Raw genomic sequence first — 14,834 nt, 5'->3', positions numbered from 1 at the left:
GAAAAGGGTCATTATAAGAAATATGGTACTCAACATACCATAACACACCTCAGTAAAGTGCACCACCCACCAAGCGAAACGAGCCAGCCTGGACAGAGCTGTAATGAGCCAATCAAGAACCTTAAACCTTCATGCAAATGAAGGCTCCAAAAAGAAATCAATCCAAACGGACAAAAAAACAGATAGAAAGAGGACTTCTGACCCACTGAACCTGTGCCACTCCATCTGGGACATTGGGGACATCGCTGCTGAGAAGACCCAGTGCTGGCGCTGAAGTTTCCTCGATGGGAACGCTCCTGCTCAGCCCGCGGGCCCCCTTGCTTTAGGCCTCTTTATTATAATAAATGCTGAAATCACTTTTGCACCAGGAGCCTGCTCTCGTTTTTAACAGGCTCAGCTTTGCTCTGGACCACACTCCAAGGAGACACAGCTTTCCTCATCGTTTTTGGCACCAGCTGTGCCTTAGCAATGTGGGCAGGGAGCATGGGGACAGTTTGACTTGGGGACAGCTGGCTCTGATCGAGGCTTTGATGCTTCACTGAACTGTGCAGTTGGAGATAAATCTGTGGCAATCCCACCTGTGTTTTCTAGGGAAAATGCCTCCAGTCCTCACCCAGCAGGGAGTGACACACACAGTGACAGGCTGGCAGACCCCGTGCTGGGTGGGGGAGCAGGGGGTGCTGCTCCCCTGAGCCAGCCCAGAACACAACCATCACCACCAGGATCACACAGCAGAAGTGATCTCCAACACCTGGGACACAAGGAAAAGAAGAACTGCAATTTCTCCCACCAGCTGGAGGTCTGCTTCTCCAGGCTGGGGGACACGGGTTTTATCAGGCTTCCCTGCTGAGAAGAGGACAGGAGCTCTTCCTCAACTCCTTTCAGCTGGCCTGTGTCTGCACCAGCTGAAAATCACCCTTTAATTCCTCCTATCTGATGTGTTTCTCATGCCTAGAGGAGGGGTCCCCTGCCTCTCCCAAGCCAAGGCTGGGATAAGATGGCTAGTCCCAGCCACACAAACATAAGCAATGCAATGCTCATGATTTAGGAGGTACTCACACTCTGTTTGCCTGGGTGAGAGCCTGGAATAATTCACTCTAGTCACCACAAGACTGACACTGAATCCAAAGTTATGCCACTCCAGCCCTCCCTAACTTTGGAGCAGATGCCCTCTGTGCAGGCTTGGAGGTGATGCTGTTTGATGAAGGTTGGCAGGCATTAGAAAGCTCTCACACCACCTTATTAGAGCACCAGAGCACCGAGGAGCCCACAGCTCCCTCTGCTACCCACACCATCAAACACTCTTTGACCTCAGCAGTGACCAGCGGGATTCACCCCACAAGGTTGTGGGGATCCCCGCACAACTCCTGCAGCATTCCAGGCTGTAGAGGGGCTCAGCTGCCTGTTCAGACCAACCTCTCTCTCTGGCCTCAACGCAGTTGACCACTGCAAAGCCCAGGCACAATTTTCTAAGCCACTGACCTGGACCAAACTCTCCATAGTCCTTGCTGCTGACTGGCTTTTCCAACAAGAGACTGTGGTGATTATTGCTATAGCAGCAAGTCCAGTAGTGAAGCAGAAAATAAACTTTATCAAGGTGGTCAATGATGGAGAAAACACCATTCCCTTAGGTGGTGAGAGAAATAACATTAGCAGCAGCAGAAGGAGCAGCACCATACTGGAGCAGGGTGGGAGGAACTGCAGTTAACTGGTTAGCCCATCTCTGGCCTCAGCAGGACATCTGTTTTTAGCACTGGCTTCATTACCAGGAGCAAGTTACCCTGCACATTATCATTCTTCTGCCTGGCTTGAACCACTTCACAACCTATCTAGTGCTTATTTCCCTCTCTCACCTAAAATACATGAATTTTCACAGGGGTGTAGTACAGGCCAGACAGGGGGTTATGAATACATTAGCCACTCCAGAGGGATGTGCAAGAAGGGCTTGACCTGGTGCCCCAGGGAGAGCAGTTCTCAAGCTCAGCAGGACCAAACTATTTGTCTTTCTTTCCTAGCCAAGGGACCACATGTCAGCTGGGCAGGCTGCACAGGGAACGTGTCACCCACCTCAGCAGCCAAGGAGGGCTGTGGGGAGCAGCACCTACATAGAGAGGGTATGAGAGGCTCCCAGTCCCCACACAGCTACAGCAAAGGTAGCCTAAAAATCACTCACCAGGGCAAATACACCAAGCCCTAGCACAACCTGTGACATTGGCTGGCTACTTTTACCTTTTTGGTACCTCAAAAGAGCAGATGTCACCAATGCTCACTGTCACAGCCCCCACACTGGGGCACACCACCCCAGACAGGACTCACCATATAGAAGAAGTATCACAAGCAGAGAGGAGCCCTACTCCCACCACAGCTCAGAAAAGTGACCAGGGTGGAAGCCCAGGCCCCACCTCTCACAGGAGGAGCAGCTCAGCTAATGAGCCCTTTTAATGGCCATGGTGTCAATCAGTGCTAGCAGCTGAGGCTGCAGGGCTGCAGCACAGGTGGCTTTGGAGGCTCTCACACCGTGTCTCACCTGTTTGTAGTTTACTGCCCGTTTCCAGGGCAGCAGCAGGATCTAATGTCCTCCCTCATCACTGCCACCAGACCTGAGGTGCCTCAGGCCTTGCAGAGGGCACTGGGTAGAAGCTTTGCTGTTGGGATCCAGGAGAACTTCAGGCTGTACAGCCTGACTTTGGAGCATGCAATTCCTCTTCATGCTACAGAGCATTTTGGACACACCAGGATGGCATGAAATACCATGGCATGCATTCAGGGCTTTTGATTCTCTTTCGGGTCCATTTTTAATAGAGGCGTTTATCACCATTATTATCCCAAGTGAACTCAAACCCTGGAAGCATGCAGGAGCATCTAGGAATGTGTGCCAGGAAGGGATTTACAACAAAAATAGTTTGGTTTTAATCACAGTTTTTTTCTCTTTGCACTCTGTGGATTTGTTTGACACATTCCTGACAGAGGCATAAAGTCTGACATGAAGAGCTCAAGTCAGTATAACATGTCCAATCATCAAGACTGTGTGAGCACCAGCCCACGTGTTTTCTCATGCTCATGCTCAGGCTCCAAAAAACGCCTGCTCCCATATTTTATACGCCCAGACTCAAACACATATGCTGCACAGTTGCTCCTACATGACCAATAACCTGGAATTCAGGGGACAAATAATAAAATATAAGTTGAGTGGAGTAAGAAACTTTGGCCCTTCCACCTCCAGAACAACTTGTTCATGGCTGATCCTAAAGAAAAAAACAAAACCAGGCACAGCACCTACTTTTCTTACTTTTTATATAAAATAGACATTTACATACATTTTCTTCTGCAAAGACTTCGAGCATAACTCCTTGATGTGAAATCTAGTCATAAATCCCACTGTGAAAAAAGCAAAGACTTTGCAAATTCCTGCATCACTGACATACATCCAGTTGCTGCTAAGAGTGAATTTATTTTCAAAATATTTTTAATCCATGGGCTGTTTTCTTGTGGTTTTGTTTTGTTTGGTTGTTTTTTTCTTTCTTAAAAAGATATGCACAGCTAATTTAAAAAATTAGATACAGAAATAAGAACCATATGAACAACAGGCAATGCAAACAACTTCTGCATGAGAGGAACACTCAGCGTGACAACCACTTCAGGCAGAGATTTCTACAGTAATACAGTTGTAACTTTTACAGAGGATACCACTGGGGGTATTTTCCAGAAGAAAAAATTCTCAGCAAGTCAGTACAAACATGGCAATGAACTTTTGCACAAAGTTATCAAGGTTACCTGAAGCAACTTTGCCACATTAAAACACCAGTGAATGCCAAGCGCTGTTTTTTTTCTTTTTCTTTTTTTTTTTTCTCTTTTGCTGCTGGGTTTAAATGTACATGAAAGCAAAATGGTGCATTTTGAAATTGCTGCAAGAGACTGAAGGTTGGGGGAAAAGCCCTCTAAGGGCTAATTTTTTGAAAGATTGTGCATAATTGCATATATGAAAGATAGAAATTGAGCACTTGGTCAACTTAATCACATAAAGATTGAAGAGACTTAAGCATACACCAGCTGTTTCAATGAGCTGGAGGACAAGTGAGGCAAAAGACCATAAAATAATATTCTAAATTGCCTAATTAATAAATTAGACTGACAATTATCTTCTTTCACCAAATATTGTACACCATATCTGGCCTGATTTTTGTAACTGTGGAGAAGCTTTCATAGGGTTTAGATAATTTTAGGGGTATCCAGCCTTCCCTGCAAGTTAGGCTCTTTATTTTGAATTTTTTGACTTATATGTCTTTCTACCCCCATGCATGCATGCCCAGCCCCTTGTCCTCCTCGAGATCTCTGGAATGAAGGCCGTTTGCACTGCTGCATTCACTTACTGTTTGGCCAAAACAAATTGCCTGCACATTTGTAGGAAAATCTAGTCCAAGGAGTGCATGAAAGAAAGAAAATATCCCCCACTGCATCATTTATTCAGGGGGACAGAAAAGGGATGGAAGCAAAGAACACTGGAATTTAAATAAGCAATAAAAAATAAAATCCATCAGCTGCAAATATTATCCATGGGGAAAGGAAAAAGCAACACAATTATTATGTTTCTCATTTAGGATTAAAATGTACAGTGAGTACATGAGAGTCCTGTCTAACCAGCTTTCCATTAATTCTCTGCTTTAAAATTAGTGAGCACTGAGGTTTAGCCAATGCAACTTGCAGAGAGCATGAACTCTCCCCCACCAGGCAGATCTGCAGCCATTTATTAATCTGCAATCTCTGCTAACCATGCTGAGCACTGGAACTGGTAGAAAACAATGTATTTATAACTCTTTATTTTAGAAGCTGTGTGATGCTAGAGAAAGAGAACATTTCCTATGATTAATTACGATAATATAAAGTTATCACAAGGTAAGTTGCTTGATTTAACTTGCACAATAGCATTCCATTTTGGTGGAGGTAACCCATTTCATATCATACTCCATTCTTCTTTGCCTGCAATAAACCTTTGACGTGACTGATGCCCTGAACAAACACAGAGCTTCAGCCAACAGGGCAGGGAGTCAGTTCAGAACTTCACAGGCTTTAACTGCTTTGGTAGCCCATGGTCTGAGCCATTCTCCAAATCTGCTGCCAGTTTGCAGACTGTCATCCTTCATAGATGGGGTATAAAGTGCTGGTTCAGGAATGTGGGCTTCATTATTGAGCTCTCCTCTCCCCAGAACCACAAACCCTGCTCCAAAATGTGGAGAGCCGGCCTTTCGGCATGGAAATGTAAACTGCTTCAACTGGCATTAAAATCCCTGGCTATGTTATCAGCCTAATTCAGGCAAGTGGATATGCCTTGCCTTCCAACCAAACCACCTCCCTTACTGGGGCACAGTCTCATCTTTCTCCATTTCCTGCAAGTAAGACAGTGTTGCACAAATGGTAATCAGTCTTTCTCCAGGATCTGGGAGGGGGGCATCCAATGCTGTATTACAATTCTACACATACACGAGTTTTAGGAGGTCAGGATGGCTTTGATCAGGTTTTAGGACAAGAAGGAGACATTAATTTCTACCAGATCTCTCAGGAAAGACAAACTAAGATTTATGCTGAAGTTAAAACCATAAAACTAAGTCTTCCCCCTCACAAAGCATTGCTATAAAAAATACAACTTCTGTATTTGAAAAAATATGTTTCATTGGCCACTATTTAAAGCCACAAACTGCAGTGAGGCCTGTATAATATATAGTATTTATTTAATATATTTTTTTGAGGCAAAGTTTATAGTTGATACACATTTTTTAAAGGAGGCACATCTCCCCCCACGCTACCCCCTGACCTTCAGCTGGCTGCTGGGGCACTCTGCAGATGTCTCCTCCCTGGGGGGCTTTGCACAGTACCACTGTCAGGGCTGCACCAAATACTGTTCTGCCAGCTCCCAAATTCACTGCACCACAGCCAGCCTGGGCACATGGGTCTTTGGGAAGATGTCCCAAAGACAGGCTCACCTTGGGGACAGGCACAGAGCTTTCTGGTCCAGGTACCTCTGAATATCCCAGCAAGGAACCATCTACGACCTTGCAATGCATGTTGGGGAGCTGACTGCTGTCAGAGGCCATTCAAGCTTTGGTGTCCCCATCCCATGGGACTGTGCTGGCATGATGTCACCTCCTCCAGGCCATCTGGCAGCCCAGGGATGTGTGGATCTACTGTGTGCATGGCAGCCAGCAGAGCACCTGCACTGGGGACCTGCAGAAATGTCAGTTCAGCCAGTTCACAGCCACAACAGTTGTGTGAAAAAACAAGAGAGGGGTGCTGACCCAGCCCCAGGAGCTCAAACCTGCCCCTGGCCCCATGAAGCAAAGTAGGCTGCTTGGGCTGGGATCAGAAAACTCAACAGTGAAGCAACTTGTTTGTTCTGATCCCAGTGCTCCCCTAGAAGCTGGTTTGGAGGGAGAGAGCCCAAACACTTGTGGTGTCACCTCTTCCCCCCAGCAGTCCCTCAATTCTGCCCAGCTAGTTCTGTAGCTGGCTGGTCTCCTTGGCCAGTGGGGACCAGTCCAGCCTGGTCTCAGTGGATGCACAGCCATGGCTCTGGCAGGTCCAAACCCTAGCAGGGCAGACAACTGCACCTGGACTCCCTGTGAGCTCCAAACACAGCTGGAGTCACATCAATAATCCGTCAGTAACCTGACCGTCACCTGTGCAGCAAGACACCAGGCTTTTCAAAGGAAGCCAGCAAAACCTCCAGCACATGGCTGAACTATCCCTGAACTGAGGGAACAGCTGAACCACCTCACTGAGGGAACTTGGAGAGTGCTGAAGTGCCATGGCTAGCTAAATCCGGGCACCAGAGCAGTGCCAGGCTTTTCCTGACATATTTTTAAGGGCTTTGTACACCTACCCAAACTGTACTAATAATGCCAAACTCTGGGCTGCTGGCCACAGTGAAGCTCAAAGAACTTTTCTAGCAGTTCAGTGCTGCAAGAGGAGCAAACTGATGACTGACCCTGATGTCCAAACACAAAGGCAGGAAGCAGATCGCACTACCACTCCCTGGGAACTGGTGCAAACCCCAGTGGAAGCAGCAGAACTGCTGCTGTTGCAGAGCCAGTGTGGTCCAAAGTGCTCTGCAGCCACTTGCCTTAGAATCATGAGAGGGAATTATTCCAGCACGCCTCATTGGTACTCCCTTTTTCTAACTTGAGACAATACGAGTCACAATGCCCAACCGTGTGGCCAGCTGTGAAGGATATTGCCCAATTTGTATAAAACAGAGAAAATATATTAATTATTTGATTATTATAAGTTAAATAAATAAAGCTCAAAAATAAAAGCCCCAGTTCTGAAGAGAATTTGTTTTCCCACATCAGTATTTAAAAATATAGATTTATGACTGATCAGCTATAGGTCATTTTCTGTATCTCTTAGGGGAGTGGTGACAACACTTTGACCAAGTATTTTGTCAGTGTTATCACCATGATAAATGGGCTTTGTCCCTGCACACCCATAAAAGAGCCTCCTTCGTACCTTTCCAGGCTAGGAAATGTTCCCTAATCTCCCTGTGGCTTTACTTTACCTCCTATATTGATTAGATAGGTTGTTTGTTTTCCATATTGGGGACTGAGCAGGAGGACAAGTAATCCTAGAGCTTCCCATTGCCTTTGGATGCTTCAATTTTTTTCAGAGTAATAATTATTTAGCCTGGAGGGAAAGGGCAAAGGGTAAAGCCATATGATATTTGACAAAAGTGACATCATGAACCTGAATTACTACAAAATTATTGTCTAATGAATAAAACATTCAGGCTAGGTTTTCCCTCAAAGGATCATCTGTCCTACATGTAGAATTATCCTTCCAGGGTGATATTTAAATAGTTTCCCATTTCTTTAGAATAATTTCCAAGTTCCACTTAGAGCTGTAGAAGCGACCACCATTTCCTCAGCATTAACCCCTTGGAACCTTTTTTATGTGACCATTATGACCATCTTTCTTGTCTGCAGCACTTGCAATGAAGCCCATCAGTGGTGCTCTACATGGATGAGGTGAGCCTGTGTGGAGGAGCAGGAGGTGCTACTTCACCCCTGCTGCAATGGATGAGTGCTTTGTCTCCATGGTTTCCCTGGTGACAACCACGATACTGAAGGTACATGTCCCACCCACACTCCCAGTGTGACTAGAACGGGTTCAGCCTAGGTGTAAATCTTGATTAAAGGAAGGTTTTCATTCATGCTCCAGCATGTCCCACAGAACCCAAGGACCCATGATCCCTCAGGATCCTGTAACTTTGACTGAACCTAAGCATGCATTCGAAGTTTGCCTTCCATAATTCTGAGTCCTATCAAAGTTCTTTCAGCATCACTTTGAGCAACAGGCTTCCACCACACTCTTCTCCAAGGGGCATGAGTGTCTTTCTGCTGGTGACTGATTGCTATGTTTGGTCTTTCTCCTGGACTTCTTGAAACCGTTTCTCCAAGCGATCCAGTTTGGCCAGATTCTCCTTCAGCAGCTTGCTGTTTGGAACCAGCTGTAAGGCTTTCTCGTAGTAGTCACGGGCAGTGATGTAGCTGCCCTGCAAAGAAAATGAGTGGTAGGTCTCATTCACATTCCACACAGAAAGTTTATTCTGAGGCTGAAGTGAAAAATGAGATACAGGGGAAACAGAGTTTAAAAAACCTGACATTGCTGGGTTACAAAAATACTTGTTTATGAAATAAATCACCAAGTGCTGTTAACCTAAATTTGATGAAACTCACACAGCAAGAAATAGATTTACATTCTACTGTTATGCTGCACCAGAAGAGTTAATTTTACTCAGCAACAGGACAGCTTAAGGACATGGCACAATGTGACTCCTTAAGACCCAAATCATAATGATATGCTAAAGTATTCAAAAGAATAAGCAACCACAGGGTAGGCTGGCATAATTTCATGCCAGTATACTGCATTAGACACCTTTATTAAATTAATTAGGTAGAGAAGAACCTTAAAAGTCAACTCATGGTGACATTTTTCTAAGGTAGGTCAACAACTGAAGCAGGAAAACTTTTGAGAAGAGCGGGTTGCTCCTTGCAGCCTGCACTCTAAAAATAAGAGATTTGCTTTACCAAGCAAATCTGGTTGGGAACTCTAGCTGGCGTGAAAAGACTTCCCTCCTTTTTGGATAAAATATGTCAAGGGACTTGCTGTTCACAAACATGCAACTCTTGGCAGTCTGAAACCAATTTAGCTTTTTGCCCTGTGCAGTAGTGTCTGCACCTGGCAGCTTAAGGAAAACCAAAACTGTCATACCTTGATGTGCTCGATGCCTCCCATATTCATCCAGGCCTGAGCTTGGTCTGGGTTGAGCTCCACAGCCCGTTTATAGCTCTACAGAAACATGAAACATTTCTAGGTTAGGAGTCTGACTCTTCAAACAAAACCACTGCTGGAGGGGAAAGAGAAATGCAGTTTCCTCTCCTGAAGCCATTCAGGATGGAATTCAAATTCCTCAATTCCTCTCATAGACAATGTACAAACTGAATTTCAGTTTCCTTGCTGAAGAGGCACAGAATGTGCTGCTCCATGGCTCAGTTCATCTCACAGGTTTTCCCTGCCAACGTGTGTTTTTTCTGTGCTCTGAGGAAGAGCCTCTCCTCTGAGAGGAGCCACACCTGCCACCCTGCCCCTGCCCCACTGGGGTGTCCTGCACATCAAGGTGATTTCCTTAGGCAGTGCCAAACACAGTCCCTGCCAACTACAAGCCATGTGATTGCTCTTTATCTGTTAGGCTTTAATTTGGAGCTGGCAGCAGACTCTGGTACAGCCACTTGTGTGGAGGCTTCACAAGGACCTGAGGGCAGTGCTTTCCTTCCCCACTGACACTGAGAGTGGGAGAAGAAGCAATTAGGACATTCTGGAGTCTGTCAAGCAGCACTGTTTTTACATTGTCACAACAGGAAAGAATTTTCAAATCAGGATTAAACATCTTTAGGGATATTGAGAATATTCAGAACAGTCCAATTAATATTTTCTGAATCAGAGAATAATGGAGTGGTTTGGGTTGGGAGGGACTTTAAAGACTATCTACTTCCAGCTCCTTTCCTACAGGCAGTGACACCTTCCACTAGACCAGGTTGCTTATTAATGCTAACATAATTTCTGAGCTATCAAGCATCCTTCTTCACAGGATAAGCCAACCTCTCAATTATTGGCTTCTGAGGTTAGATATGACAACATGGTGAGCTCTCACAGGTCCCCAAGCTTTCAGCTGACTCACCTGGAGCTGGTCACTGACAGGAAAAGGGGCTGGGGCTGGATGGAGCAAAGGTGAATCCCACCACAATTCTGTACTTAACTTCTCAGAGCAGGGAGTTCCATACAGGAACGAGGAAAAAAGTTGCAATTAAGTCTGGTAACGTCAGCTGCCTCATAGCTTTCTCTGTACCAGTGATAGACTCTGAGCTCCTTAGGCCAACAGCAGCCAGGGTGTATGCACCAGGGAGTTTCACACACAACGAGCAAACTATCTTTCAGCCTATAAAACCACTGGTAGGACTTAGACCAGTCATACCTCGAAAGCCTTGTCAAGGAGATTCTGTTCTCTTAGCTGGTTTCCTTTAGTGAAAAAGAGCTCTGATATGACTTTTGGATCCTTTGGTTTTAGCTGAAGCGCTTTTTCTATAGCTTCAAGTGCCTGTGAAAAAAGCAAGAGGACATTGTGTGCCTTCCATTCAGTGCCTTCCAACTTCTCATTCTTTCCTCACCACTATGGACTACCAGCATACAAATCATCTTCCTCCATCCTTTGTTTGCCCCACATCATTAACACACAGGGAAATGAGATTTTTAAATGCCTGGGGCTGATGGGCACTGGGGCTGACAGCAGCAGGAGGTACAAGTGATAAGAAAACCACACTGCTTAGCTTCAGTCTTAGTACATAGATAAACTGAAGGTTTTAGTGAATAAATAATATACTGAATGTGTGCTGAGGCACGTGACTTGTCCCCAGAGTGTAAAATTCAACCTGAGCTCTGTGTGTGAGCCCTTGGGACAAGGGTATCCCATGCCACAGTACCTTGGCATAGAGCTCCTGCTTGCTGTAGATGGCTGACAGAAGGCGGTAGCACTCCAGGCACTCCACATCCTCATTAAGGATATGGTTCGTCATCTTCTCGGCTTCCTTCGTCCGCCCCATCATGGCCAGAACCTGGGCCTGTAACAGAGCCACGTAACCAAGAGTTACACTCTTGCCCAGCTGTCCCAGGGTGATGTTATGATGCTTGTATCCCCAACCATGTGTTCTGTTTATGCTGGATATTATATTCTGTGCCTTCAAGACTGGCTGAGAGTGAAGGCAGGGAGAAGAAGCACAGAGTTTTGTTATCAAGAAATAGACTCACTTCTCCAGAGTCTGCTGGGAACACTGTTGTTGTCTGGGCACAGATGGGGCAGAACACTGCACTCATTTTGCTTTTTAGTTAGTTCATTTAGCTAGCTGAGGCAGTCTGAGCTTTCCCTGGACTGTTTTTGTTTCCCTTTTCTTGGAACCATTTGAACCTGCTCCAGACTGGGACCTGGGGAAACACCAAGAGCTGGCACTTTGCAGCCTGCTGGGGCCCACTCTGCAGCCCTTCCCAGTGCTGGAGGGACTGATAATAGATCAACCACCCACCAGAGAGACTTTCTGAATTTGTCATCTCTTCAGAGCAACAAATGAGTTTTTGTCATCTGATATTGTTAATTTTGTGTGCTGGGGAGTGCTTTGCCTGCTAAACAAACAGGTTTTTTTCCACTTCTCTACAAGGAAATTTTTCCCGAACCAGCTGCGGGGAGGGGACACATGGGTTGGCTTTCTGGAGGGGCCCCTTTTGGAAGTTTTCTCCCAGATCTTCCCTAAACCAGGACAGCAGCTCAGCCCTCTGGCACACGCTGGGCTGCACCCAGTGGCTGCTGCTGTCCCCCCTGGCGTGTCCCGCCCTGGCCCTCGCTCACCAGCGCCAGCCGGATGTCCTTGCTGGAAGGCTGCAGCACTGCCGCCTCCCTGTAAACCTGCAGCGCCTCCTCGTACCGCCCCGTGTTGTAATACAGAGCCCCCAGCGGGGACAGGATCTCCGCCTTCCGCGACACCTTCAGCGCCCTGCAGTTTGGGAGAAAGGCAAGCTTCAAGGTCGTGCGAGGAGAAAAGGGGAAGGGTGATAGGGCCTTGTGCTGGGATGGAGAACTAAAGCTCTGCACCATCCTAAACTGGGAAGTACAAATTCCCTGGGAGCGATGAATGTGCTCACAGCAGTAATCCAACTAGCCAGCTGAGAAGGAGAAGGAGCCACCTCCAAAGTGCCCATGAGCCTGCAGCAGGGGTGGGGATGCTTGACAGTGATGAAACCTGGGGAATGTGAGCACAAATCTATATGCCAAAAAGAAGGCAAAAGTACTCCCACCGAACCCATCCTGCTGCATAGCAGGACTCAGAGCCTGACTGCTGGAACACTGCTAGGAAGGGCCAGAGTTCCTAATGGTGCCAAAGGTTTGGTGCTGAGCTGTGCAGCAGTTATGGTTGTTCCTGGTGCAGCATTCAAGCAGGCTGGGAGCTGTGGTAATACAGCCTGCTCCTGCCACCGAGAAACCTCCAACTTTACCATCAGAGCATCCCCCAGCCAAAAGCAGCAGTGTCCATCCTGGGGGCTTGGAATAGCCCAGGGAAATCAACACTGCCTGAGCCCATGCTGCCTTTCCAAGCACTCCCCAAAAATAGCCAAATCTATTTCAAACAGATGGAGAATGAAGGGAGGAAACCCCACACGTGCACCGACAGATCCGCATAACAGAAACCCTTTAGCAGAGACAAGCCATACAGGGGCAGGAGGAAACCCTCTGTCTCCCACCCCAAATCCTCACCTCTTGTACCACACTTCAGCCTCTTTGTTCTGCCCTAGGGAGCGGTGAAGCCTGCCCAGGTTCACCATGGCCACATGGTGAGCAGGGCTCAGGAGGATGGCCTGCCTGTAGTGGGACATGGCTCTCTCGGGAGACCCTGGAGAGGAAAACAGCCATTAAACCAGAAAAAAACCCTGTGCAGCAGAAAAAAACCTGTCTCAAACTCAACACATGGCAACGTTCTGGCTTTCTCTCTTCTATTGCTCTATGCATGTGTCCTGGGGTGACTTCATGATGCTTGTATTATCCCTATTCCCCTGTTTAGCCCAGAAATAAGTTTTGCATCTTTAGGACCTTCCAAGAGGGAAGGGGGAGAGAGAAGAAGCATGGAGTTTGTTATCAGGAACTGCACTTGCTCACCCACATCCCTCTCACAGACTGTGTTGTCTTGCAGACAGCAGGACAGGGCTCTCCTTTGCTTTTTAGTTCATTTTTAGCTAGCTGAGGCAGAGAAGTTCCCTGGACCGTGATTTTTCTTTTTCTTGGACCTGTTCAAACCTGCTCTGCACTGAACACCCAGCAGAGCATTGGCAGCTCCACCTGTGGCCACTGGGCCAGGCTGGGCCGTGGCATTTCCAGCAATGGAGGGGCTGATCAGAGCCTGAGTGAGCTGAGCTACAGCTCACCAAGGGACTTTCTGAGTTTGTCATCTCTTTGGAGCAGTATTGTTTAATACTGTTCATTTTTTGTGCCGGTGAATGCTTTGCCTGTTAAATAAACAGGTTTTTTTCCAGTTTTCTCCAAGCAAATCTTTTCCCAAACCAGTTGGGGGAGGGGCCACTTAAATCTGCTTTCTAGAGGAACGAACTCCTTTGGAGGTTTTCTCCCAAATTTGCCCTAAACCAAGCATGGAAACATTTTGAGAAAGAAATCCTGCCTCAGCATTTTGAATCCAAGAATAAGAGAAATTGCTGTCCAAACTAAGATTTAGTCCCAAATATTCAGAGACAATCCTGATAAATAGATTTTCTAGGGGCGGGTTTTTTGCATGTTAAGGATAGAGTCACAACAAGATGACTCCTGAATGAAAGCATCTTCTTGATCATGCAGCAGTGGGGACACATCCCCCGTGTATCCCATGTGCCATCTCCTGGTGGAGCACCCTTTTCACTCTGGGCCACTGGAGAAATGGGCAATGAAGAATGAAGAACAAGACCCTCCGTATTCCCCATGACACCACCAGAACTGCAAACAGTTTCAGCTCTCTCCAAAGAGAGATTTTCTCTCCATCTCTGCTGTGCTGAGCTCCAGCTCAGTGTCCTGTGTATTGCTCAACAGGACTGGGAGTAGCTGCCAGGGACCAGCTAATTCCCACTCTGGGCAACAAATCCCAGAGCAGAGGTGTCCAGGTAGTTATTTTGGAGCACGTAGGCACCATCTCTGTGCTGCACAGGAGCCATTGGGTGGCACTGCTCCGCTGTGTGAAAATGTGCAAGGTCCTGCAGCCCATGACATCACTGACACCACAACAAAATACAAGCAAAAAAGAGAGGTGCAAGATCACTACCCCAAGGCATAAAGGTCTACTCTTAATAATGTATTTTTATTTAGCTAAATAATGATAGAAGTATAAAGTTCCAGCATTATAGCAATGCAAATATTGCATTTTTAATCCCAGTGCTCATTTAATTGGCTTGCAAACTCCAGACCAGATAATCTCCTGATGAAAACCAATACTAAAAGAGCTTTGTCCACCAACAAAGCTTTTCAGTGTTGGCATTTTTTAAACTGATTCACTTCACAATGTATTTAATTCCATTTCAAGCTGGAAAACAGATCTCAAAAACAGCCAGTGCATGTTGGGGCACTGAACATGCTGCTATGGGAATTTTGTTTTCATATCTTCATAGATCGATGGTATTTTTGAGACCATCTATGCAACTTAAAATATACACAGGCACATCTCAGCATCTCCTTTATAGGAGTGAGGAGGAACATCTGTGGAGAG

General features: G+C 46.5%; 1 protein-coding gene across 3 annotated transcripts in view; it reads right to left on the bottom strand.

The window, feature by feature from the left end:
• Positions 1-3,277: 3,277 nt before the first annotated feature.
• TMTC1 (transmembrane O-mannosyltransferase targeting cadherins 1) overlaps positions 3,278-14,834 on the bottom strand; it is a 138,352-nt gene continuing 126,795 nt past the window's right edge. For all 3 annotated transcript variants that reach the window (XM_064420973.1, XM_064420974.1, XM_064420972.1), the window contains 6 exons: positions 12,848-12,983; positions 11,945-12,089; positions 11,028-11,165; positions 10,523-10,645; positions 9,262-9,339; positions 3,278-8,542 (listed from right to left, as the gene is read on the bottom strand). In XM_064420973.1, coding sequence (XP_064277043.1) covers positions 8,402-8,542; positions 9,262-9,339; positions 10,523-10,645; positions 11,028-11,165; positions 11,945-12,089; positions 12,848-12,983 — 761 coding nt within the window. In that variant the 3' untranslated portion in view covers positions 3,278-8,401. The remainder of the gene's footprint in view (positions 8,543-9,261; positions 9,340-10,522; positions 10,646-11,027; positions 11,166-11,944; positions 12,090-12,847; positions 12,984-14,834) is intronic.

This window comes from Passer domesticus, chromosome 5, assembly GCF_036417665.1.
Source record: "Passer domesticus isolate bPasDom1 chromosome 5, bPasDom1.hap1, whole genome shotgun sequence".
Classification (NCBI taxonomy): domain Eukaryota; kingdom Metazoa; phylum Chordata; class Aves; order Passeriformes; family Passeridae; genus Passer; species Passer domesticus.
Note: the sequence above shows the minus strand (reverse complement) of the source record. Positions and strands in the feature narration are given on the sequence as shown.